General features: G+C 37.3%; 1 protein-coding gene across 1 annotated transcript in view; it reads right to left on the reverse strand.

The window, feature by feature from the left end:
* Positions 1 to 2,742: 2,742 nt before the first annotated feature.
* Positions 2,743 to 25,337, reverse strand: part of SEMA3E (semaphorin 3E) — a 252,655-nt gene continuing 230,060 nt past the window's right edge. Inside the window, exons 15-17 of the mRNA XM_004739629.3 lie at positions 23,933 to 24,000; positions 21,795 to 21,934; positions 2,743 to 4,451 (exon numbers count right to left, since the gene is read on the reverse strand). Of these exons, the coding sequence (XP_004739686.1) occupies positions 3,999 to 4,451; positions 21,795 to 21,934; positions 23,933 to 24,000 (661 nt within the window). The 3' untranslated portion in view covers positions 2,743 to 3,998. The remainder of the gene's footprint in view (positions 4,452 to 21,794; positions 21,935 to 23,932; positions 24,001 to 25,337) is intronic.

The raw sequence follows: 25,337 nt of genomic DNA on the forward strand, positions 1-25,337 counted from the left end.
TCTTTAGCATCTAAGTTGCACTAAATAGAAATCGTACATAAGGGTACAGGCAAAAGATGCAGTGTAGAGCAGCAGGTCCACAAGATAGTCCGAGCAGGGTCAGTGGTCTTTGGACCTGACCGCTAGATGGTAAGTCTCATTGCTTCTAATTGGTGACAGGAAGTAAGAAAGCACATGCTGTTTTGGACCTGGGCACATAAAAGAGAATCAGAGAGGCAAGAACCGCCCCCTCCCCATATAGTACTCTAGCTTGTTACTAAGCTATCTAAACACAAACAGAACACATTCAGTTGTAACAAAAGCCAAAATATAATGCTCTCTTCCCAAGAAAAAAAATAAACATACCAGCTTAAATAAAACACTACAATCAAAACAGTGTTCGTGGAAAGTCTATTATTTATAACTGAGTCAAAGCAACAGTTGTTGGCCTGAAAAATGAGCACTGCTCTTGCAAAAGTGACTCGGATGCGATTCTCTGCTGTAAGAACAAGAACGTGGGCTCCTCCCCACGCGGCATCTACGAGGGACTTTGCTCTGGGAGCTCAGGTATCTTCCCGATCCCAAGCGGTTTTCTTAATGTATCTGGCAGGCTAAAGACAACTCATTTTTAAGGACAATGGCTGCTGTGTTTGTTTCATGCTTAACACCAACACTCAGAACTATTATTGTATTTTACAAATTTTACAAATGTTCAGAGTCGCTATGAAGATTTACAAAGCCCTACACCCTATAGCAAATATTAAACACTCCATAAAAACATCCTAGTGTGTAACTAATTTGGGCAAAGAAAAAGCTCTAAAGTATATACAGACCTGCCATTTACTAAACTGGCAAAAACTTTCTGTTCCCTTTTTCCCCCCCTAGAGCTCTTCTTTGTGTTTATTTCCACTTTAATCCCTGCTTCTCCAAGTTCATAGCTTTGCATTGAAATATTCAGCAATAAAAACAAAGGGAAAAAATGGCAATGTAGAATGTTAGACATGGAAGAGATCTCACAATTCCTGAAGCAAAGCCTTTTCAAGGTGCCATTCTCTTTGCCAACAAATCCACACCCCTCACTCGGTAGGGCTGATGAAAAGTTGAAAGAGGAGAAACACACTGTTCTGTATCAAGGCTTGTTCTACTCCCAGGACCTCTTCCTTCACAGAGCACAACACACTGGAGATCTGAAGAAGCAGGAGACTGATCTTATACGGAGGTGCCTCCTTGAACGTAGGATGGGTGGTTATGACTCTTTCTCAGCCTAATGTTTGCTCCTGAAGGGCACAATTTCTCTTCCCCAGGTCTATCCATGACTGGGCAAAATGCAGTGGGTCAGGGCCCACTCTTAATTCCTCCCTGTCTTGCAGGTAGCTAAACACGTGTCCTTTCCTGAGTTCGAGAAAAAGAGGATAAATCTGGTCAATCCATTTGTGATTTTCCAAGCCTGGACATTTCTCAAAGGAGATCCTGAATTCGAATTCTGACACCAGACAGGACAAAAGACGGGGTATGCGTTTTGTGGTATGTTTCAGATTCTCAAGGACAGAGCAACATAGGTTGTTGGTTTTTTGAGAGGACAATGCTGGTTTATCTAAAGTACGTCATGATGTGTGCGCGCATGTGCACTGCACTGGCACGCATGTTTGAGGGAAGAAAGGGGGAGAGACTGAGCAAAAGGGGAAAGTATACACATATAAGTATGAAAATATAGTGCTCTCTCTAAATTGTGGACTTGAGTCCTCTAAATTTTCTTATCAGAATTCTCTCAAATTAGCACTTTAAAAAGCTCCCCCTCTTACTAGTCATCTCATTTACTTGAACAGCTTCAAGGTATATTTAATTCTTAAGGCTTATATCACAGAAAAGTTATTGTCCTCCGTCTTATCTCTTCAGTTGGACAAAAATGGCAACAACGTATGTGTTATCTGCCTTACTTAAAAAAAGAAATCTGAATACAGGAAAAAACCCCACTTTCCCTTTTCTTGTATAATGGCAGAATGTTTTCAGTAAATTGTGCTTTATTGACTTATCTGTTCACTTTGAGTGTTTCGGACATAAACTTTGCTAAAGACCCTGTGATCCGTGGTTATGGTTCTACTTCTCTACAACTGGGCAGGATTTTACTGATAAATATGCTGTGTTCAGTTAATATTGGTGGGCAGCAATGACCTCCAGTGGATTCATGGGCAAACAGCAACTGTATTTTTCAGAGAATGTTAATTTTCAAAGTATTTCCACGCTTTAGACCTTTTGGAGCTTGGTGGCTTAACAAATGAACTTTTTAAACTTTTTTTTAAAGAAATCTATGTATTTCTTAGTTTTTGAATGAAATTGCAAGTCATTACAAGTTATCAACACTTGGACTTTCTGAGTTATATACCCTATAAGCTAACTTTGAGAACTGAAATGAATAAGGTTTACATTTAAATAAATATTTATAATTTTTTTCATGTGTAATTCTCTCACTTTTAATTTTTATTTAAAAGACAAACCATGAGGGACTGTGGACTCTGAGAAACAAACTGAGGGTTTTGGAGGGGAAGGGTTTTGGAGGTTGGGTGAGCCTGGTGGTGGGTATTAAGGAGGGCACGTATTGCATGGAGCCCTGGGTGTGGTGCATAAACAATGAATGCTGGAACACTGTAAAGAAATTTAAAAAATAAATAAAAATAAAAAAAACAAAAATCTCAACAAAACTTCACACTTTAGAAAGGCAATCACTAAATGAAAAGGAGAAGGAAAGACTTCAAGAAACCAGCATTTTTCGAAAATAAAAACTTTTGATACTCTTTATGAAGGAAAAAGCATTCTAGACATCTTGGGAGTTAAGTGAACTCGTGAAACAATTTTCTTATTTGTTAACATTAAAATAGGGAACTTTGATATCTGACAGCAATCTGCTTTAACATTTTTAAAATAACAAACTTTTGTTTCTGGAGTACCTTTTGTATTTCAGGGAAGATTATTTAGAAGGAATAAAATTTAAGTTTTAATAGAGCTTCGATGCTGTAATATCTTCATTTTTGGCTTGTGAGGTAATAAATTATTCATAAACACATTATCTCCATCTTAGAGCATGACATAAGCAATAAGACATTTTTATTTGTTTTTTTTTTCCCTGAAAATGGACAAGATGGATTAACAGAAGCTGCTTTTAAATCTTTACTAGACAATCTTAAAAAGAGAAAAAAGAGAATATATTTTTTCTACCACAAGAGGGCAGCAAAAACTTTTTCAGTTAGACTTCTAACTGAAACTTCAACTTTTTTGTTTTATTTTTTATTTTTTTTTAATATATATCTTAATTGGAAGTTACCTTAACTTCATTCTTTATGCTGTGGAGTGAAATTGAAAGGACGTGTTTTCATCATGAAATGTAACTATCGTAAATGGAAATGAATGGATTGTTTTATGAAGGGCACGAACCTCAAGGTGACCACAATTTTTCTTTCATGGTTTACGATACTTACAACACACCTGCTTCATACAACACATAGCTTAGATACTAACACGAGAATTCTTAAAAAGTACAGACAGCTCATATGAGAACGTTAAAGTACTGGATATTCTGTATATTTTACATCGTGGAGGAAAGATAGAATTCAGAAAGATTAAAATATATATTTCATTTTTTTTCATGCTTATGAAAATCTCTTGATTTTTCACCAATATTCCAGTAATCCCAAGTCTTCCAAGGGTAAAATAATAACTGTTAAGGAAAAGCAGCCAAGTACTCAAAACTACAGCTAGGGTCACTTTTTGGTAAATATAGTGGGAAGCCACTGAGGAATACATTTGTTCCGAAAAATTAGTTAATTTTATGAGATTTTTAACCAGTCCAATGAGTACATAGAATAATTTATCATAATACCTTCACAGTCATTTCTGTGTTACAGAACTCTTTTAAGCAATACAAAGAAAGCTGAGTGGTTTCTCTTCCTTGTGGCCCTGGTCGTCCTGTTTATTTTCGGTTCCAAACAGAAATTCTCCAGAAGCCAGCAGACGGTTTCGCCCCCTCAGGAGTCCAGGGTGTGCCTGGGCAGGCGATAGTGCTCGGCTTTGGGACGCAGCTTCTTTTCCTGTGGGTTGGCATATTTCCACTTGGAAGGCGACATTTTGAGCTTTTTCCTCTTCTTATCTGTGCACCAGACCTTTTCACAGTATTCTTCCACTCTCTGGAAGTTGCTGTAACCAATCAGCTGCAAGAATTCTTTATACCAGGGTTTTGCCCCGTGTGGGAGGCTGGTCTGGACTGGACAGGGCATCTTGTGGGGCCCGTCCTCTTCATAGTCTTTGTGGAACATTTCCTCTACTCTCTCCTCGTCCACTACCTCCAGGGTAATTTTACGGACGGTATGGACAAAACCGTGCTCTACGGTCTGGCAAAAATAGGTCCCAGCATCCATTTTGCGAACCCTCAGGAAGAGTAAACCGAGGTCCATCTTAACCACTCTGTCGTCTGTCTTCACCTGCAACAACAAGAAAATTAATGCCACTAGAATATTTTTCAGGATACAATACCAACCTAGAAACCCTTTCACTGTCTTGATGCTTTCTAAATGTTTGTGATCCCCTGATGAATTCCTGAGAGTCATAGATGCGTCCGAGTGACCGAGCGAGTGAGAAGGATGACGTGTGTATGCTGAACTTACATTTGAAATCACTGCGTACTGATGATTTTAAGGTCATTTCACATCAATATTGTTAAGAGCAGAACGAGAGAGGTTTCTCCCTAATGATTTCAATTAATCATTAGAAAAAGCCATCGAGTTCAGCAGAGCACTCAACATTAGAGTGCAAATCTGTCCAGTTGATTTAACGTTTTCTTAGCAGACAGCACAAAAGCCATTTCTCACACTGTTTGTTCGCGGGTTCTTATCCTTCCAGAAAGTAAAGACTAGTGTCTCTATAAGGAACTCTGTTAAGAGATTTGAGATACCTTCACTCTCTTTCCTTATGAAGAAAGAAAAAAAAAAATCGTCCATTCATTAATGAAGTGAGCACTCCTTAGATTTCTACAAGGCTTTCTATTTCACAGAGACATAAAAATAAGTCAGAAAAATCCATCATCTGCTCTGAAGAATCTCACTCTCCAGTAAATATTAGTATTGCACATAACTTCAGGGCTCAAATACCTTTTTATGTCTGTGACATAATAAATTACGTACATGACTTCTATAAATAAATACAATTCAAGGTAAGAAGAGCACAATAACGTTTTTGAAAAATATAGCTCATATGATAAATGGCAGGTCTATGGTTTGACATCAGACAAAGCTATACTCAAATATTTCCACCACTATCTATGAATTGTGTGATGTAGGGCATTTATGTACAATCTCTGCCTTAGTTTTCTTCCTAAAAATGGAGATAAGCCTATTGTCACCCTAATGATTGTTGTGAAATTTAAATAAAATAATGTAAGTGAGAACACTTTGTACGGTGCTACCGGCACCTACCTCTCCCTTTCCTGTGTAGTGTTCTTCAGCTAAAAACAAACCAGGAGGTGTTTTCAGATGCCCTAGGATCATACCATGGGTGCTATAAAGATCATTCCCATTACACTGGCTAACTTGGCCCTTGAGAATACAAAACGAAAACAATATTCGCCTTTGCCAAGACAAAAGGTGCAGACTAAGCAGTCACAACCACTCTGGCAGTAAAGGCCATTAAGACAAGCATGTTTTGGATCCAGGGGTAGGTCCTGGGCAGGCCTGCTGGGTTCAGCTCTCCGGGGCCCTAATCAGATCCCGCATGGCTAAAGTTGCAGTGTGGACAACACACGATTGTATATCATTATGTAACTACATAATCTGTGAATCATGGCGAAATGGCATTGGCAGTGCCATAAGACAAATTATGAAGCTCTCAGGAGGTTTTGTCCCCCCACCACAAGCCATGTAAGGTAAATTAATTACTCAGCAGTTCCAGAATGACATCACTGGATGAAGGAGCTCCATAAATCCCAGACAGGGGCTTCCCTTGACTTGGCAGGACCGTGTCCAAGTAGGCAGAATGCAACAGCCATTAACTCAAGAAATTCTCTTGTGAGCAAGCAGGAAGCGCTGTTGAACCAAAACCACCATCATTACATCAAACAACTGTTCATCTGTCGACAGGTTTGCTGAGGAGGGATCCAGGACTCCTGCCACAGGCAGGAACTCAAATGACTTGGCGTCCCTGCTTATGTTCACCACTACTTCCTCCATAAATTTATCACATGTCATGGATGATTCAGACTGTGAAGCTCAGCCTCCAATGTTTTTAAACTCGTGGCTATATGTGACAGAGGGATCTGCCTTCTTAAACCTTATTTTTGTTTGTTTCTTTTTCAAAACAGGCTGGTACATGCCATTTTACTGTCCCGGTTCTCTTCTTGGTTCCTTCTTGGTCTCTTCTGTAGACTTCTTCTTCCCTCTAAGGCACAATCCTCCATCCTTCCCTGATCTCATGTTTTATTGGCATTCATTTGGTAACTCATCTATTTCCTCATTTCAATGAGCTTCCCTAGGACAGTGTCTCTTACACATATATGGTCTACTGTTTCGTGTTTCCTGTTAATTACAGAACACTGACTGAAACTTCCCTGAGCCTTCATTATTTACAATCCACTGTCTTTCCATGCAAACTGCACCCCCCCTTTACTAACTTCCTTATTCCTGACAATTATATTCTTCTTCTTCTAGTCCATCTATCCTCATGTGTTGCTCTACTTCCTTCTCATTATTATGCCCTCAGACCCACTACGTTATAAATTCCCATCAACGTTTCTTCTGTGGTGATGGTGGGAACCGTTCACTCCATTTCACTAATTTCCCACAGTGTCATACTTTGTGATGGATACTTCGATCTTACCTCATAGTGGACTCCTCCCAAATCTTCCGTCTTTCTCTTAGGCTCAGCTTGATTCTGTTTCATGACCCACGCTGTTGTACCTGTCAGAGGGACTTCCCTACTGCTGGTTCCATATTGGAAAAGGCTGAATTAAAACACCATCTCTTCCAATGGGCCTCCCTCACACCCCTGTGAGACTGTCCTCCTTCTTTTCCTACCATCATGTCACCTGTTAACCTTTGTCAACTGAGTATGCACTATTATCTGCAAAAAATAACAAGTCCTTCAGCGATTTTGACTGAAACCTTTCCCGTTTCTTTCAATGAAAGAGTAGTATTTTACTCTGCTTCAAATCTCACTTCCTTTTGTCAGCTCCTTATCCAGATTCTATTGCTTGCTCAAGCAGGTAAGAATTGTTCAGTTAACAAGATCCTGCCTTTCTAAAACCATACCCCCGAACAGCGCACTCTAGTGCTTCTCAAGGGTTGGTGGAATAGGTACATTTCTGGATGGAGATCAGTGAGTGTTCTGTAAAGACTTCTTGGATGATTGTGTTTAACCTTCATGGTAATCATGTAAATTAATAAACTATATTTTGGATCATAGGGGAGATCAACTTCATCGTTAGTATTGGTGTTTATCATAGACTCTGAACCATTTTCAGAGCTTTAATGTTTCCAGCTGCTGAGAACAAAGATGAATGCAGTATGTTAATGATACTTTCCAGCCAAATAAAAACCAAAGAACATCCCTATGCAGCAAAGTACATAAAAAGTTTTGAAGTCACTGGTATAGAGAGTTAGGGGGATTGAGTCAGCACATGGCACAAAGTGCTACAGGCAGCTGTTTTAAGCACACACGTGCACACGTGTATGTGGGAGTCTGTGTCCTATGTAACGTTCATGGAGATGCCTTATTTTGGTGGTAAAAAATGATCACATTAAATAAAGATTTAAATGATACATAGAATTGTCTGTATCTTATTTGTAAATTTATTTTGCATCTATAGTTGAATAAAAGTCACATGCATAAAGAATGCATTCTTTCTTTCATTCTTATGAGTATTTCATAAACATTTTAATACAAGTTGTGCTAGAAGCCCAAGACCATGTTTTAATTTCAAGGGCAGATGGTGGAGACAACCTTTACAGACACCAGAGTCAAGTCTTCCTTATCCGAACTCTCTCTGTTCCCGGTTCCTTGTATGGCCACTTTCTTTCTCTCTTGCATGGCTGATTCAGGTCTTATTCTTCCTTTCCATTAGTAAACTCCTTTCTACCATCCACCAATCCATTTTGTAAAATTTCTTTCCAAGCTTACACTTTCACTTTTTAATGAATACTTTCTTTTCAGCCCCAAAGATCTCATCTTTCTTTTTATAATTCAATAGCATTCTCATCTGTAGCACACAAGCTGACATTTATATTCCTTGTCAAATAATTTTGCCATGCAAGTTTCATCTTGTTAATTTTAAGTTTCATAAGAAAAAAGGCCTATCTTTTAATTATACTGAGTATTCCATACTGAGGAGAGTGCTCAGAACATAGTGAAAATGAGAACATACTAGTTTGTTCAGAGTGTACAAGATGCAAGGCCATGGGTTATCCCCATAAAGGTATGTCCAGAAGTGATTCACTTCTTCTATGTAGATCCAGTAGTGATTTGGACAAGGAGGAAGCCAGCATGATTTCAGGAGCAGTCGGTAACTACTGGAAGGGACATGCTTCACAGATATATAGGAAAAGCACTCCTAGGACACTGTCTTTGCCTGGAAGGAATTTGCTTACAAATACCCGCATTGAATATGGTCCTTTGTTTTCTCCCTACTATATTTCCTGTGAGAGGGCAAATATGAACATAAAAAAGACATCCAGTGTAATTTCTGGCATATAACAACAAGTTTATGAAAGTGTTTTAGAATAAAACAAAAAGCAAAAATGAAAATAGATACAAATCCTTGGCCACTGGGTTAGGAGTGCTTTTTTTTTTTTTTCCTCAAGCAGGTAATTCTTTCAAAATCAGAAGCCCAATATGAGAAACACTGTATTGTGTGCATATAAAGTCCAGCCAAGTTCAAAGACATGGAAGCATGACAATTACAATGGGAACTGTCCTCCAGCAATTATTTGCAAGCTAGAGATAGTGCCTGTATCAGAATGTAGGTTTCCCTTCACTGTTACAATGAGTTAGAAATTTCAGTAATAAAAGATGTTTTAACTTCAAAATCTGGATGGCCGTACACTATGAATGTTAAATCACTGTGAAAGTTAAATGTATCTTCCATAGCCCGTGAATACCTAAAAATAAAAGTGACTTAGAAATTCGTATTTGAAGTCCTTCCATGATTTAATCTTTCCACTTTAGTCCACATGGGTACCTTCAGCAGCAAATCTTGATCACACAATTGTTTTTATCAGCTGTACTTTCTCTATGTCTGTAGACCTGATTTCCTTGGCCAAGAAGATGATACATAATATATCACTTTATCAAATACTCTTATAGGCAATCTACAAAAATACAGCATTTCTTACTGAAAATGGTTTTAATATTCTGAGTTATAGAGATTGATTCAGTATGTTTTGTAACGTCAAATAAAAAAAAAGTAATTGAACAAAGAACCCAGCACATCTGGAAGCTGGTCAGGAAGAAGCAGTGATTTCCATGTGTATCAACCATATGGGTCCACGCTCTTCATAGGAAAAGGAAAGACATAGGCCTTTAACTCATTTCTTTCAGAATATATTTAACACTGAAATAGAGTTTTAGTCAAGAAATAAAGACCAATAACATATATTTGTTTGTTTATCTGGCCTATATTCAATAAAAAAAAAATCAGTTGACTTACAGAAAATATATCATACATCACTGCATAAAAATAAAATTCTTCTTTTAAAAAACACTTTTCAATGTGAACCTGCTTTATGATCAAGATGACTGCCCAGCAGGAACAGGGTGAATTACTTGATAGCTCATTTAGGGAAACCTATCACACTATGTAGAGAAGAAATAAAGTTGTATATATACTTCAGATTAACTAAAGATCCAAATTGGAAAACCTTTGTCTAACACAAGAAGATGCTGAGAAGAAAGTTATCATAAATAAGAACTCAAAACCATATTGTGAAAGAATGTTATCTTGAGAAACATCAACTATATTAAAGAGGAAACTTGGAACATTTATATTCAAGAACAAATGAATACATAGAAATGCAAAGAACTCTCGAAAGTCAAGAAAATGGAAAAATAAAAGAGAAAAATAGGGAAAAAAACATATCAAAAAGCAATCAAAGAAGAAGAAACCCAAATGTAAAGTACACAAGTTAATGTTCAATATTACTAGCAATTTTAGAAACACTAATGTAAATAAGACACGACCTTCTACCAGCAAGACAGGCAATAAATAGAAAATACCAAAAACTGGTGAGAGTATGGGAAAATGGGAATCCACATAAACCACTTTGAGAGTGCAGATGATGCCAAAATTTGGAAAGCGAGCTGACAGAATCACAGAAATGAAGATTGTCACAAGACAAGAATGCAGAGATTTGCACCCAGGTCTGTCAGAGGTTACTTGAAGAGATGATCCTTAAAGATGTGGTAGTGGGAATTAATGACACTCTTGGTCCACTCTGAGGATGACGGATCCATCAAGATCAATGGAGCCATGCTGTGGGATGCTAAGTCAGAGGCACGAAAGAGCCACAGTAATAAGCCGTGAAACACAGCGTTCAGTTATAAAGAGAAGGAGAATAAATAGATTTATTTTTACAGCTCATGGGTACTCAAAATGTTATACTTGTTCAATATAGTGCAAATGATGTAGTATTGGACTTACTCCAATCATTACACGGCATGCATATGGGGAAGCAAACATAAAAGTTGATAAAGGTGGTCCAGGAAAAATGAAGTCAAACAAGAAGGATTTGTATGAACCTATTATGACAATGTGCTGTGAACCAAATGATATGCTTATAATGATTATCTTGGTTTGGCAACCAATAAACTAAGTCTGTAAGATCTGTTCAAGCTCTAGTATACCATTCTCATACGATTTTAGAAATAATGCTGCAAAATACACAAACAGCAGTGTAAGGGTAATGTTTTATTAAAAATTTCCATATGGAAGAATATCGGGATAATCAGGATGAAGGGAAAATAAAAGGAAGGGATGAAAGAAAGATGATGTTTGAACACAGAAATGTATACCATAAGGAACTACACAACTGGTCTATTTAGACTACAAAGTCAACACTAAGTTACCTAGTGATTGAAGGAAAGAGGAAAGTATGCTGAATTCTAAGGCTCAAATGACCCTAAATTATATATTCCTTATCATAGAGAATATAGTCAATGATAATGTAATAGCCTTGTTTGGCGACAGATGACAGCTACACTTGTGGGGAGCACAGCCTAGTGTCTACAGAAGTTGAATCACTGTGTCATACGCCTGAAAGTAATGTAACATGGTGTGTTGACTATACTCAAATAAAAAAAAATATTAGAACAAAAATAAAGTTACTCTTTATAACAAGAACATCTTTTCCCAGCACTGAGGCCTGAGGAAAAAAAATAATCTCTTCTGTGTTTTCATAAAATGAGATAGATACAAGCATCCAAACAAGAGCACTATACTAAACACATTCTCTTAAGGTCACATCTCAAGGTCAAGACAAGATGCCCAAGTACAGTTCAATATAAGCTATTCTACAGGACTCACACAATGTGGAATGGATATAAAATTCTATGCAGAGGTATCTTTTATTATCTAGAAAACCACAGGAACTATAATTTAACCTGGGATCAGGGGAATTAGAGTGAAGAGAATTCATATGATATTGTTTTGATATTGTTGAACATATGTTGATTTGTTCATATGATATTGTTTGATATTGTTGAACATCCACCATGTGTCTGACACTGGGCTTGCAGAGTAACCATGTTAGTTTGTTTAATCAGATGCCCAATGTCAGAGTGAGGAATAAAACACAGGTCTCTGTCTGATTCCATAGATTCAGGAATGCACATTTAATTTTCAAAGATATTCAGTATTCTCCTGGAAAACTAGCCAAAGAGAGTTCTATCTAAACTGCTAGATCCAGTTCTATCCTTATGACCAAAATAATGCTCTCTGTTTTCCACTTACAGAACTGTGAAGTTAAAAAAAAAGGGGGGGGGAGAAATTAATGGGCTACACTGCTAATTACTCCAGAAATAAAATATGGGGCAAATGACATTATAAACATATGCTTGTCAAGGCTTAGAAAAGATGAGTGGAGATTTTTTTAAAGACTGAAATAGAAACATCAAAACTATTAAGCAGATGTTTCAAATGAGGGAGAGTTCATGCACTTTCTGTTATGACAACAAGAAAAACAAATAATATTCATGTGGAACAAACCTCATGCTTTCAGTACATGTGTAAAAAGACAGTATCATAAACTTATGGCTGTCATTGATCCCTTAGGCTTTCTGTCATGGGTTAGCACTGGGAAGGTCAAGAAAATACAGGTCACTTAGCAAACAACATGGTAGAATAAGGATGAGATTTTACTTCTTAATTCTTCTAGTGTTGATGATGTAATAAATCTGCAACATTAAAAGATGTAACTTATATACTCCATTTTTCTCTTGGTTTCACAAGAGAAGCTGTCTCCACAATGCACTGAATCACCAATAAAATTAGTTTTATTTAAAGCTGTGCAAATTCTGCAGGGATGCAATGAGCTCCGAGTTATCCGGAAGGAACCACTGATTGATCAGTTAACCATGCTTCTTAGATTTCTCAACAGTATTCAAATGACTTTGATGAATTCATCCTACTTAGTAGGTGGTCTGAGAGCAGAGTTAAAAGTAACCACTTTTGGCATCCAGTTAAAAAAAAAAAGAATTCAGAGAGTGGGGGAAACTGAAGTCTTGGAGTTTTGATGTCAACTTACATTGTTTCTTGGATTTTCTATAATAAACATGCACACTTGTGCATTATTTAAGCGGTCTATACAATGCAGACAATCAGCTATTTTAAAATGAGGTATTTTAAGACACACAAGAACACACAGAAATATTTGCCCTTAAAGAAAGGATCCACAATGGAAAACCAACGAGGATCAAGGGGAAAATGAAACTTCTGTGCTTGGGTCAAGTGTGGCGCTGGTCTTATGGACAGCGACTTACTTTCCTGCCTTATATCACTTTGGAGAATATTTTATGTGTTTTGGGATTGGCCCCCAGTTTCTTCACTGGGGATTTGTGTATGGTAATTCAACTCCTTCCTTGAACTCAACCTTATTTACAGTATCTTTAGGACATACATTGCTTTTGTCAGTAAAGGACTAATGAATAAGTCCAAAAGATCACACTTCCCCCCCCCCCAAAAAAATCATATTGCTTAGTTTTATCAAAAACTCATTCTAATGAAATTATAGTGCTTAGCGCAAAGTGAGGGCTTGGTTATTAATGAAAAAAACCTTTTATCCAAAATACAGAGATATTTTTCACAATAATGCTCATTTAATAAAGCTTCACTCTACCTTAAATCAAAGGCCAACAAACTTCCTGTAAAGAGTGATACAATAAAGATTTTTGGCCTTGGCAGTTCATATGGTCTCTCTCATAACTACTCAACTTTGTGGTTATAGGATGGAAACATCCATAGACACTAGGTAAACAAATGGGCGAGACAGTTTTCAAGTAAAATTTTATTTACAAAGGAGGTGGAGGGCCAGAAGTTTGCAACTTCTGCCTTAAATCATTGTCAGGTTCAAAGAAATACTCTATTTTCAGGTTAAAATCATCTATTCCAAATTTACAACATTCAAGATGAATATTATAATTAAGGTTAAAAAGTTGTTTACTAATCTCGTGAAGAGCTTGACGAAACTACGGTTTTCTTTACCATGATAACTTGGAAAATACATGTAGTGAATTAATAAACATTGAAATCTAAGCAACAAATACATATGTAAATTTTCCTTCATTTCCTTAAGTTTTAAAATGTAGTCCTTATGCATTTTGGAGAAAGAGAAATGCACAAAGAAATACTCCAATTGTCTAACCAAGTGACCTAACAAGTATGAATTCCTTTCCTTTGGAATGTTACTCAAGATCAAACTTTTGCAATTATTTTGGAAGCTTATAAATTCAAGTACATGAACTGAGAATTCATAAACTAGGGTGTATCACTTTAGGTGATTTAGTTACGTTTATAATAGTTTTGTCCTCTGCAATCACAAAAATATCATTTATACATCCTTATATAGGTAAGGAATATTTGAACTAGTATGCCAAAGGTAAATAATCATAGACAAGGAATTTCAAGATTAGAGCTCAACTTGAATTTTGTGAAATTATCTTCCTTATCCACATTCATAAAATCTTTAATTTCTTTTTTCCCAATTCAGACAATGAGGGGTTTTTCTCTTCCTTCATGAAACTCACCCCTTCACCTTTGTCTATAGTTAGGTTCTCTCTCATAAGCTCTTTATCTTATTTCATCAATTCTCCTCTCGATGGCTTTTTCCCTTCAACCCATAAACATGACCAAGTCACCTTCTTTCTGAAGTCAAAAACAAAAACAAAACAAAACAAAACAAAAAAAACAAAACCCACAAATTCTCTCTCCTCTTGTCTCCCTCTGTTGACCTACCTCTCTTTCTCCTTCAAACCTTTAGGTAAAATACGCTGCACTAGCTGTTTCTAATTCTCCACAGCCTTGTTCATCCCTTAGCCTATTTCTAGTGGGCTCCGGGAGTAACCACCCCACTGAGCACATTCTCAGGGGACACTAGGTACTTCATTTCTGAAAATTTCACGGGGTTTATGACTTTTTCCTTATCCAGCTCTTCTTCCCTGAGATCAATGATATCACACTCCACGGACTCCACGGTGTCTACTTACTTAAGCAGCACTACTCTGGAGGTACTTGCCAGTGTCATACTTGGCATCAGTTACTTAACCTCATCTCCGTGATGCACACAGTACTGCTAACTACTTCAGAGAACTGTTGTAGTTTTTAAGTAAGTTACTACACACCAGGCATTTAGACTAGCACAGGGCACCTAGTCGGCCCTAAATGAAGGTGAACTATAATTAGGATTGTTTTTCTGTTTTCACCTTATCTTTTAGAATTTATCCTCTGATTTTTCCTTAGATGGGGTTTCTTTCCCCTTTACTTCTAGGCTTGGTTCATACTGCCTTTTATTTCCTCATTCTCCAGGGTAAGCCCAGGCAGTTGGAAGCACCTGTGACACTGTGGCTAAGGACCCAGAATTGAAACCAGAGTATCTGGTCTCAGATTCAGACTGATTTCATAGGCTATGTGATAGTGTGCAAGTAATTCAATCACTCTGTGCTTTGGTTTCTTTATTAAGTGGGGGCAATAACAGTATCTACTTCATAAAGCTATTGTGAGGATTAAAAGTATTAATATACTTAAAATTGTTAGGAACTGCCTGGCACACAGGAAATGATATTTAAGTATTGATTGCTGCTCTACTACTTACTTTTATTACCTCCATCAATTTAATTACTACCTCTATGCCGACATCTCTCACATATCTCTTGCCATTCCAGATCTGCCTTTTGTATTTTAGATTCCTGAACATATATTTACCAAAGTCTCCACCTAAATGCTTTACAGGAGACCCCAGTTCAACATGGCCAAAATGACCCAACATTCTTCTCCTAAACCTTCTATTCCTCCCTGCAGACCATGAACTGCACCATGAACTTCACAAATACCCAAACCAAGAACATGTGAATCATTTTTGATTGCTTCTCTTTTTTCTCAAAAATCAAACGCATTCCATGTCATCGCATAAAAATGAAAACTATCTTCTCCTCTCCTACCACTATTGTTTAGTTCCGGTCAAAAATCTTCCGCCCGATTATTGAAATACCTTCTTAAATAGTCTTCTTGACATCTACTTCTCCTCAAAGCCTGTATGCAAGTTTCTAGAGTAATGTGTCTAAACGGTTGTCTAAGGGGTTTTCATGGCTTATAAATAAAGTGAGGTGGTCCCTTGATCTATCCACTCACTTCTGCATCCTCATTTCCAGCCACAGATCTACACATACCGTGTTGTTTCTCGTCCCCACACATGTGCTTATCCCATTCTTTCTGATAGTTAACTTCTACTTATCCATTAAGACCTGGCTCACATGTCAGCTGTGCCTTGAATCTTTCTGACTGTCCATCATGAAACCTCCATACTCAAACTGTTGGTGGACAATTTATGTTGAAGTTTCAACATAAGTTTAATGAACACAATATACTATAATTAATCTGCTGACATTCTTGTATTCACTGTAAGACGATCGGTTTCCAAAGGGCGAAGGCTATGAACTACTCATCACCTATTAATGTACCCTCTGAGTACTTACTGTGTTTAAAATACTAATTGCAGAAACTTATAGACGAGACCAGAAGGTTGAAAAAGTATTCTACCTGAGAAGTTAAACAGCCTTCATGATTCTCAATAAGAACAGAGAGCATATGCAAATCACATTGCTTTTATGTGTCTGAGGCAGTCATGGGCACATCGTTTGACCTTGAAGGTAAAGGGCACATACAGAGTTCATGTTGTATCAGTGAACAGAAGAATTTACGTCCCTATCACCTAATGATCATCTGCTTCTGCCTTTCTCTCCACCTCCACATATTATATTCTTAATAGACCCTTTATAAACCAAATTTTGATCACGTCATGGCTCTGCTGCAAACTATCCAATGGTTACACATTTAATTCACAGCAAACACCAAAGCGCTTTGTAAGGGCCTACAAAGCCCTGCATGAGCTGGCCCTCTCCCTCTCTCTTTGACTTTTAGTTTATTAGTGTCCCTATTGCTCATTCCCTTCTGGCCACATTGCCCTTCACTCTAGGGCTCCTTGAACAGATCAGAGGCACTCCCATCACAAGGGCATTTACATCAACTGTTCGCGCTATCCAGAAAGTTCTCCAATACTAGCATATGGCCTACTACATCAGTTCTGTCAAGTCTTTTTCAAATGTCACTGAGTTGGTGACCCTCCATGAACATCCCTTTAAAACTGCAACTTCTCCCTAAAAGTAACCTCTCTTGTACTTTTCTTCTCAGATCATCAGATACATGAAATGTGGTTCTTATTTAGTTGTACTATTATTTTCATCAACACCATCATCTTCCTCTGTTCTCCCAAATACAGGTTCTATGCAAACGGGGCATATTGGGAACTCAATAGATAAGTTGCCAAAGAACTAATGAAGCATTATTTTGGTTAAAAAAAACAAGAAAACGAGGTAGCGTGCTCTTGGTTTTCTATCTACATAGGCTCAAATGAGAGAGAACATTTAATTTGCTACAGAATCCTATTTCTACCAGTCCTTTTTCTACTCTCAGAGTAGAAGCCTGAAAGGGAAACTGAGAATGGGAACACACTGATGTATACCTTGTATAATAAGGATTCATGGCATCAGTGCCTAGAGTGGGAACTGTTCAATTTACAGGTGATTCTTCATATCTAAACATCAAAAAATGGACAGAAGGCATGAAGAGACACTTCTCCAAAGAAGACATACAAATGGCTATACACACATGAAAAAATGTTCATCATCATTAGCCATCAGGGAAATTCAAATCAAAACCACATTGAGATACCACCTTACACCAGTTAGAATGGCCAAAATGGACAAGGCAAGAAACAACAAGTGTTGGAGAAGCTGTGGAGAAAGGGGAACACTCTTCCACTGTTGGTGGGAATGCAAGTTGGTGCAGCCACTTTGCAAAACAGTGTGGAGGTTCCTTAGAAAATTAAAAATAGAGCTACCCAATGACCCAGCAATTGCACTACTGGGTATTTACCCCAAAGATATAGAGGTAGTGAAAAGAAAGGTCATATGCACCCCAATGTTCATAACAGCAATGTCCACAATAGCCAAACTGTGGAAAGAGCTGAGATGCCCTTTAACAGAAGAATGAATAGAGAAGATGTGGTCCACATATACAATGGACTATTACTCAGCCATCAGAAAGGATGAATATCCAACTTTTCTATCAACATGGACAGCACTGGAAGAGATTATGCTGAGTGAAATAAGTCAAGCAGAGAAAGTAAATTATCATATGGTTTCACTTATTTGTGGAATATAAGGAATAGCATGGAGGACATTAGAAGAAGGAAGGGACAAATGAAGGAGGGGAATCAGAGTAGGAGATGAACCATCAGAGACTATGGACTCAGGTAAACAAATGGAGAGCTTTAGAAGGGAGAGGGGTGGGGGCTGGGTGAGCCTGGTGATGGCACAGATTGCATGGAGCACATGTGTTATACACAAACAATGGATCATGGAACACTACATCAAAAACTAAGGATGTACTGTATGGTGACTAAGACAATTAAAAAAAAAAAAGCACATTCCCGTTGGCAAAAGTACATAAATAAATAAATAAAGGACGCAATACCCAAAAAAAGTAAATAAATAAACATGAGGACTACTGTTCTGGCTCTCAAGGATGCAGCAGCATGTTTCACCGAAGTTTGATGGAAAAAATATATATATATACGTAAAAATCAAGAAGATATCAGGACCATTTTTTTAGAAGTCAAATTCCAGAACTTCGGTTGGAAATAGTTTTCCATTTGCTACCTGTCCCAAAGCATCTGCAACTGTATTTGGGGTTCCGATTTCAGAAGGCTGTGTGGTTTAGTAGAGAAGACACAGACACATGGATTTGAGTTGACTTTACTACCTGTCAGTAATCTGGGAAGTGATTAAACATTCTGTGTCTTGATTCTGTCCCCCGTAAATCAGGTTTTAGAATAAAACGGTATATTCTACAAAAGGCACCCAGCAAATTCCTTGGTACTTAGACAATGACTACATATGAAGTAGCTGAGTTTTGGAGTCAGGAATATCAGAGTTCAAACCTTGGGTCTTTCATGGACTGTGTTTAGGACCTATATCTCCTTCAGTCTTCATTTCTACATTTGTAAGAAGAGGTCCATGACATTGGATGTGCATTTGTAAGATGTAAGAACAGTAAGGTAAAGTACCTACCAACCGCTGCAGATTCTGTGTGTGGTAAATGGAACAGTCTCACCCAAAAAGACTTCTATTAAAATCCTTTCCCACAAGGTATCACAAGAACTGAGGCACATCCTAACTAAGATCATTGAACCAAGGGAATAATAAACATTTGTGGAATTAATAAAATGCACAGAGATTGTGTTTCATAGGTGTTATTTAAGAAAGCAGCACACCACAAAGTGCCTGAGAGAAGAGCATTAATCCAGTTTAGAAACTAGATAAATGAATTTCGAGATGCATTCTAGCAATTTAGCTATGTAGCATTTCAAAAGCTTTATGTGAGCTACATTTTATTCACCTAAATATGTGCTTTCCAGAGAATTCCACGGGGCTGAGTTTAGATTTGCAGTCAAAAGTTCCAGAGGCAAAAATTCCAATTCCATAAAAGGGTGTGTGTGTGTGTCTGTGTGTGTGTGTGTGTGTGTGTGTGTGTGTGTGACAACCAAAATTTTTAACAAAGGTTATGGGCTGACTATAAATTAATGATTTACAGCTAAAAGTGTCTATGATGAACCTGGCTGACTACTCTCTAGGAGTGCACTAAAAGCATTAACATATGAGGTAAGAAACATAGGGGAAGAATTTTAGTATCTTATACAATGGTCAAGATTTGATAATAGAATAATCCTCTGTTTGTAGTAACTATAATAAAATGGCTTTCAAAAAAAAATCTTAAAAACCTCTAAAAACTCCAAAGTTAGACTCTCAAAGAACTTTAAAACAAACTCTAAAAGGACCCACAATCAAAGTCATTCTGCTCTGTGCATTCAGCAAACACATCTCCCTTTTTATGAAGTCAGCAATTTTGTGTTTTGTTCTAGATTCTAAATCAATCAATATATATTGCTATGTCTACAATAACCAAGGATTATATGATGACAACAAATAATGCATGGCACAAATACAAAATTTCAAGGATCAGTAAATAGATCAGCCATGGAAGTTTGAAAACAGAAACTAAAATTTGGGGAAAGGAGAAGCAGATTATATCAACAATAGGAGAAAGAAGCTTATAATTGAACATTGATGGATGCAGCATGTCAAAATGATTTGGTAAAGATTTCCAAATGAGGCAGATTACAGTGACTTTCAAATTAGAACCAGAACATACTGAGAGAAGAAAACCACCGATGAAAGAATGACTTCTCTGTCTTCTGAAGCCATTCAATGAGAGGAGCTATAGAATATTCCCGGGTCCTCTCCTGCCAAGTGAGTTATGACAGAATTTAAAAATCAATTTCACATCAACTTTGTGGAATAGCAAATTCTTCAGTACTAAATCAACAATGTGCTTTAGTGCAATATGCTGTAACATTTTTGGACACATGTTTTTTCTTATGAGGTCATGAAAACTTAAGAGAATCTTCCTGTCCTTGATTGCCTTTCTAGATTATCTCTAACAGCCTTTGTTGAGTGTCTTCCTCTCTAATAACTATTCCAGGAAACTGGGATTTATAAATTTAATCCTCTCCCAGAACATACTGCATGATTTTAGACCAAAAACATGTTGCATTTTTAGTTTTGCAATAGGCTAGAAAGAAAAAAAAAAAGGCGTAAAAAGTCAGTGTGTTCTACGTTTGGAACCTACAGTTGATGGCTTCACTGATTGCTTCTCTACCCACTGTGAACCTATTACTTCTTCCCTAGGTCCTAAGGCAGGTGTCTAACATTTTTTTTTTCCCTTATTCAATTTGCAACCTTCTTTTTACCGAGAAACATTTTGCTAGCAGTCACCAAGATCTATTTCCCTTTAATTAACCAAATTTCACTCTTACTGCTTTTATAATTCCATTTTTGTGAAAATTGAGTTCAAAGCCCACATAAGCATCTATAATGTTTTACCTGCCTTTACTAACTGGGTCATGCCCTTGACCTTGGCCAATATAAAACCAGATCCCTTGAGGCTCATAAAAAGATTATCCAGTAACTGCCTCCAGACTATCCCTTATGTGTGCTTTAACTGCTTCCTACTCTTCATCTATAAAAGGAGCACAAATGAGTCCTCACTCATTATTTAGATAATAGAAATATAATCTCCACACTAAACCTACTTAAAAGGACAAACAAACTGATGCCTTTCTTTTGTTCCCAGTGGGCACTAATGGAACCCCTGTGGCAATGTTTCATGTATGACTCAATTGCTTTATCAAACAATTGGTTTAATGTTGCTGCTGTTGTTTTAATTCTATTATCCATGTGTCTGAGATACATATGTTAATGGTGTTTAAATTAGTTATTTTTCTAGAACATTGCTTTGGGTGATAAAATTTAAGACAATCATTTTGACAACATGATACTAAAATCATGAAACTCTGAGTATCTACTGAATAAAAATCCAATTTTCAGAATCCAAATTTATACATACACATATACATATGTATAGAATTTATTTATATGTGTATATATTTATTGTGTATTTAATATATGTATATATGTATTTTAATATATATTTATACACATAAAATTTTATATATACATCTAGGTTTTTACAGCATATATAAATTATATACACATAGAAATCTATGTATATATTTAAATTTTTTATATGTATATAAATCACACATTGTAAATAAATCCACTTTTTAAATAACACATGTATAGCACAATGGAAGATTCATTTTTAAAGGTTTTTTTTTTTTTTAATTTATTTATTTGACAGAAATCACAAGTAGGCAGAGAGGCAGGCAGAGAGAGAAGGGGAGGCAGGCTCCCCACCGAGCAGAGAGCCCGATGATGCGGGGCTCAATCCCAGGACCCTGAGATCATGACCTGAGCTGAAGGCAGAGGATTAACACACTGAGCCACCCAGGCGCCCCTGGAAGATTCATTTTTAAACATCAAATAAGTCATCATCTATCTACTAATCACACACAACAAGTAAGACAGCACAGAGTGAATGTGCAGCTATGAATTACCTCCTCTTTCCTTCCATCACGTCCTTTCTGTACAAACCAGATAACTTTTGCTTGCAAAGATCGTGGGGTACATTCCAGCAACGTGCTGTTGTTCTCTATGCCATAGGCCAGTCGCTCTTCAGTCTTATCCAAAGCATCCCCTACAATATAAATATTAAAATTAATGTTAAGACTTTGACTTTAACAGTAAATACTATTTTTAAAAATGATTTTATTTATCTATTTATTTGTCAGAGTAAAACAGAACACAAGCAGGGGGAGTGGGAAGCAGAGGGAGAAGCAGGCTTCCTCGTGAGCAAGGAGCCTGATGAGGGACTTGATCCCAGGATCCTGGGATCATGACCTGAACCAAAGACAGATGCCTAACCAACTTGAGCCACTCAGCTATCTCAGCAAGTAATATTTTTAAAAGCTTCTTCACTTAGATTCCTGGAGTAAAGTGAATATCTTTCATGATTTACTACTAATTTCTATGCAAGGTCATTTAAAGGAGATATTTAGAGGCAGTGGCACACCAAAAATCTAGGCTTTAGAGAGAACTGCAGGCTATGGAAAGGACCAGAAAAAAGTAAATGGGAGTGTAGGTCCAAGTACGCGGCAGTCAGGATACTAAGAAGGTGCATCAGTGTTAACTGCATGGAAAACATGAACCAACAGAGCAGGCAAATGAAGGTGAGCACTAAACATTCAAGTAAAACACAAGACAAAATTCATGGTTACCAAAAAAAACAGAAAGCAGAAATCAACATGATATGGTGCTACATAAACACAAGTGTGAGTGAGATCTTATCAAGGGACTGCACTGATCCAAATGTTGGGTTCCTACAGTAAGAAAAGGGTACAAAACCAGACTAGGGACTTCAGATCCGGAGCTTCCTGATTATTATGTACATCTTGGCCCAGAGAGGCTCTCACTGTATTTGAACTCAAAGTTGCATACAGACTGATCTACTTAACTGCAGTGGGGAATAAAAGCAAGTGAATAGGGCATCTGGGTGGGTCACCGTTAAGCTGCCACCTTTGGCTCAGGTCATGATCTTAGGGTCCTGGGATCAAGCGCCCCATCCGGCTCTCTGCTCAGCAGGGAGTCTGCTTCTCCCTCTTCCTTTGCCCCTAGAACAGCTTGTGCTTTCCCAGCTCACTCACTCACTGTTTTTCAAATAAATAATTAAAGTCTTAAAAAACAAAGCAAAACAAAACAGCAAGTGGATGTGTTGTGTTTTAACCAACATCAAATTCAGTAACTAGAACCTGGGATTTTTTTTCCTAGTGTCTGAGTTCTCCTCACTTTCAAAACTGATGCCTACATTTTCATAGATTAAGATCCTGCCTTCCTCCAGCCAATGTTGCCCAAGACTTATGTCCTACACCAAATGCTCAGTTAGCCTTGGGTCTATTGAACATCACGATGCTGTGCAACTCTGGATTGAATGCAAGTGCTCCTGGTCTCCCAGTCACGAAGGTTCACCTCCCTCGTACCTCCTGTGCAGCTGAGGCCACCAATTACACAGCCAGTTCCACCACCGACACAGTGTGGAGAGTCAGGACCATGGTCTGCCATCTTGTGTGACTTCCTTACATTTGATGAAGCAAATTTCCTCTCATCCTTTACCCATCCGTGTACTAACTTTCCACAGAAACGCTCATCTGCATCTCAGAAACTCCCATCAACCTGAGCTCTTAGCTTCCCTACTCTTGTGGAAGACTTCAAGTTTTTCACTTTATTTGACCCTGAAGCTTAGTAGATAACTTGTTATAAGTTTGATCATCCTTAAGAGGATCACCATAGGTGGTGTGACATGGTGAAGATATTCCTGGGGCTGAGATGCAGAGAGGGGTCCTACAAGTCACTGTGGCATCTCGTTCTAACATCCCCCTATTCTGAGGTCTAACAGTAAGGTCTTCATGGTGGTATACAGAACTTATTTTCCTAATTAATTAAAAATTTTACGTCCACACAGAATTAAAATTTTGGTGTTAAAATCCACAAAATTTTAGCTATGGGGAAGAAAAAAAGCATACTTTCAGTAACATTGTTCTACTATATATCAATCACAAAGAAAACAAGGACCATTTTAAGAGGTCTGCAGTTTATCCTAACCCCGGTAACCCATAGCAATTGATTTTCTCTGGATTACCGATGAATTGCTGTCCAAAGCATTGCTGAGCGGCGTTTCCGTGCCGAACATCTTGTCTGCGGAACCGCCTGAAAGAAAGTAGATGCATGTAGGAGATGGTCAGATTTCAATTTTCCAGACTTTAAAATGCAGCCAACTGCATTAAGGATTCAAGTAGTATTCGGCTACTGAAAAAAATTGATCTGTCATACACAAAAAGGATAAAATTCAAGTTTCATAGTTCCCTGTATTTCCACTGAATGTTATTCAATGGTAAGATCTATATAAAACTCTTATTTAAGTGTTCACGTAAGTTTGAATTCTGGATCCTGACATAACTTGAGAAATCCCTTTTTATATTTTGTTTAAAAATCCAGTGCAATAAGAATTCTTCTGTTTCAAATGGGGGGTTTGGGGTAGTAAGGGAGGTAGGTGTGCAGCAAAGATAGTGGGATTTGAGGCAGATTATTTATTTGAATAAAAATCATAAAACTCCTACATATAATAAGGGGAATTCAAAAAGTAACAGTATTAGAACAGTAACCGTATTAGAATCCAAATATTTTCTTCTATGGCCATCTTAGTCACATAGCACAAATACAATTGGCAATAAAGACAGAAACCAATAATGTAGTCAACTTACTCTTTTACTCAGTATATATAGATATTATATGCCCCTATGCAACATGATTGTGTGTTATACATACTTAACAGGCTGTATGGCAAGACTGCCTATTAGATTTAGAATAACTTCCAGTTTTTTTTCTATTTTACAGATTGTTTAGATATATAACTGAAAAATAACAATGCTCTTTACCTTTGGGGGAAAAATTCTATAGTGTAGATCTTGTTTTAATTAGTAAGCATCTTTCTGAGGGATTGGACTATGGAAATCGTCATTATTAGCACTGAAATTCTAAGATCAAAATCTTCAGCGTATTAATTCAGATTAAAGATAAAAATAGAAGTATTACATAAGTGCAGAAAACACCACTTGCTTCTCTAAATCATGGCATTTCTTCAAGATTAAGGAAAAAACAGAAGGCAGAGCAGAAGTTTCACCCCAGAGGGAGATGGCTAGGCTTCTGAAGTGACAATGAAATGCTCTAACCATATGCAATGATAAAATCTGGAAAAAGGAACCAGATTCAAATCCCAACGCCATCACTCACGTGCCGTCTGATCTCGTACATATCTTCTCTCTTGCTTGATTCTTCCTGTCCTCCTTTGTAAAATGAAGTTGGTCTGACATTTAAAAATTATTCCAATATCAATTTTTTTTTCATTCTAGGCTTACCTCATTGCCTCCAAATAATGATAAAGAAACATCATTTCAAGAGATGAAGTGCTTTCTCTCATGTGAGTTGAGATCTTAGTTAACAGACCAATACTTGAGAAGCAATGGTTTAAGTATATCCTTGTAATG

Source organism: Mustela putorius, unplaced genomic scaffold (assembly GCF_011764305.1).
Source record: "Mustela putorius furo isolate JIRA1106 unplaced genomic scaffold, ASM1176430v1.1 tig00003845_pilon_pilon_pilon, whole genome shotgun sequence".
NCBI lineage: Eukaryota > Metazoa > Chordata > Mammalia > Carnivora > Mustelidae > Mustela > Mustela putorius.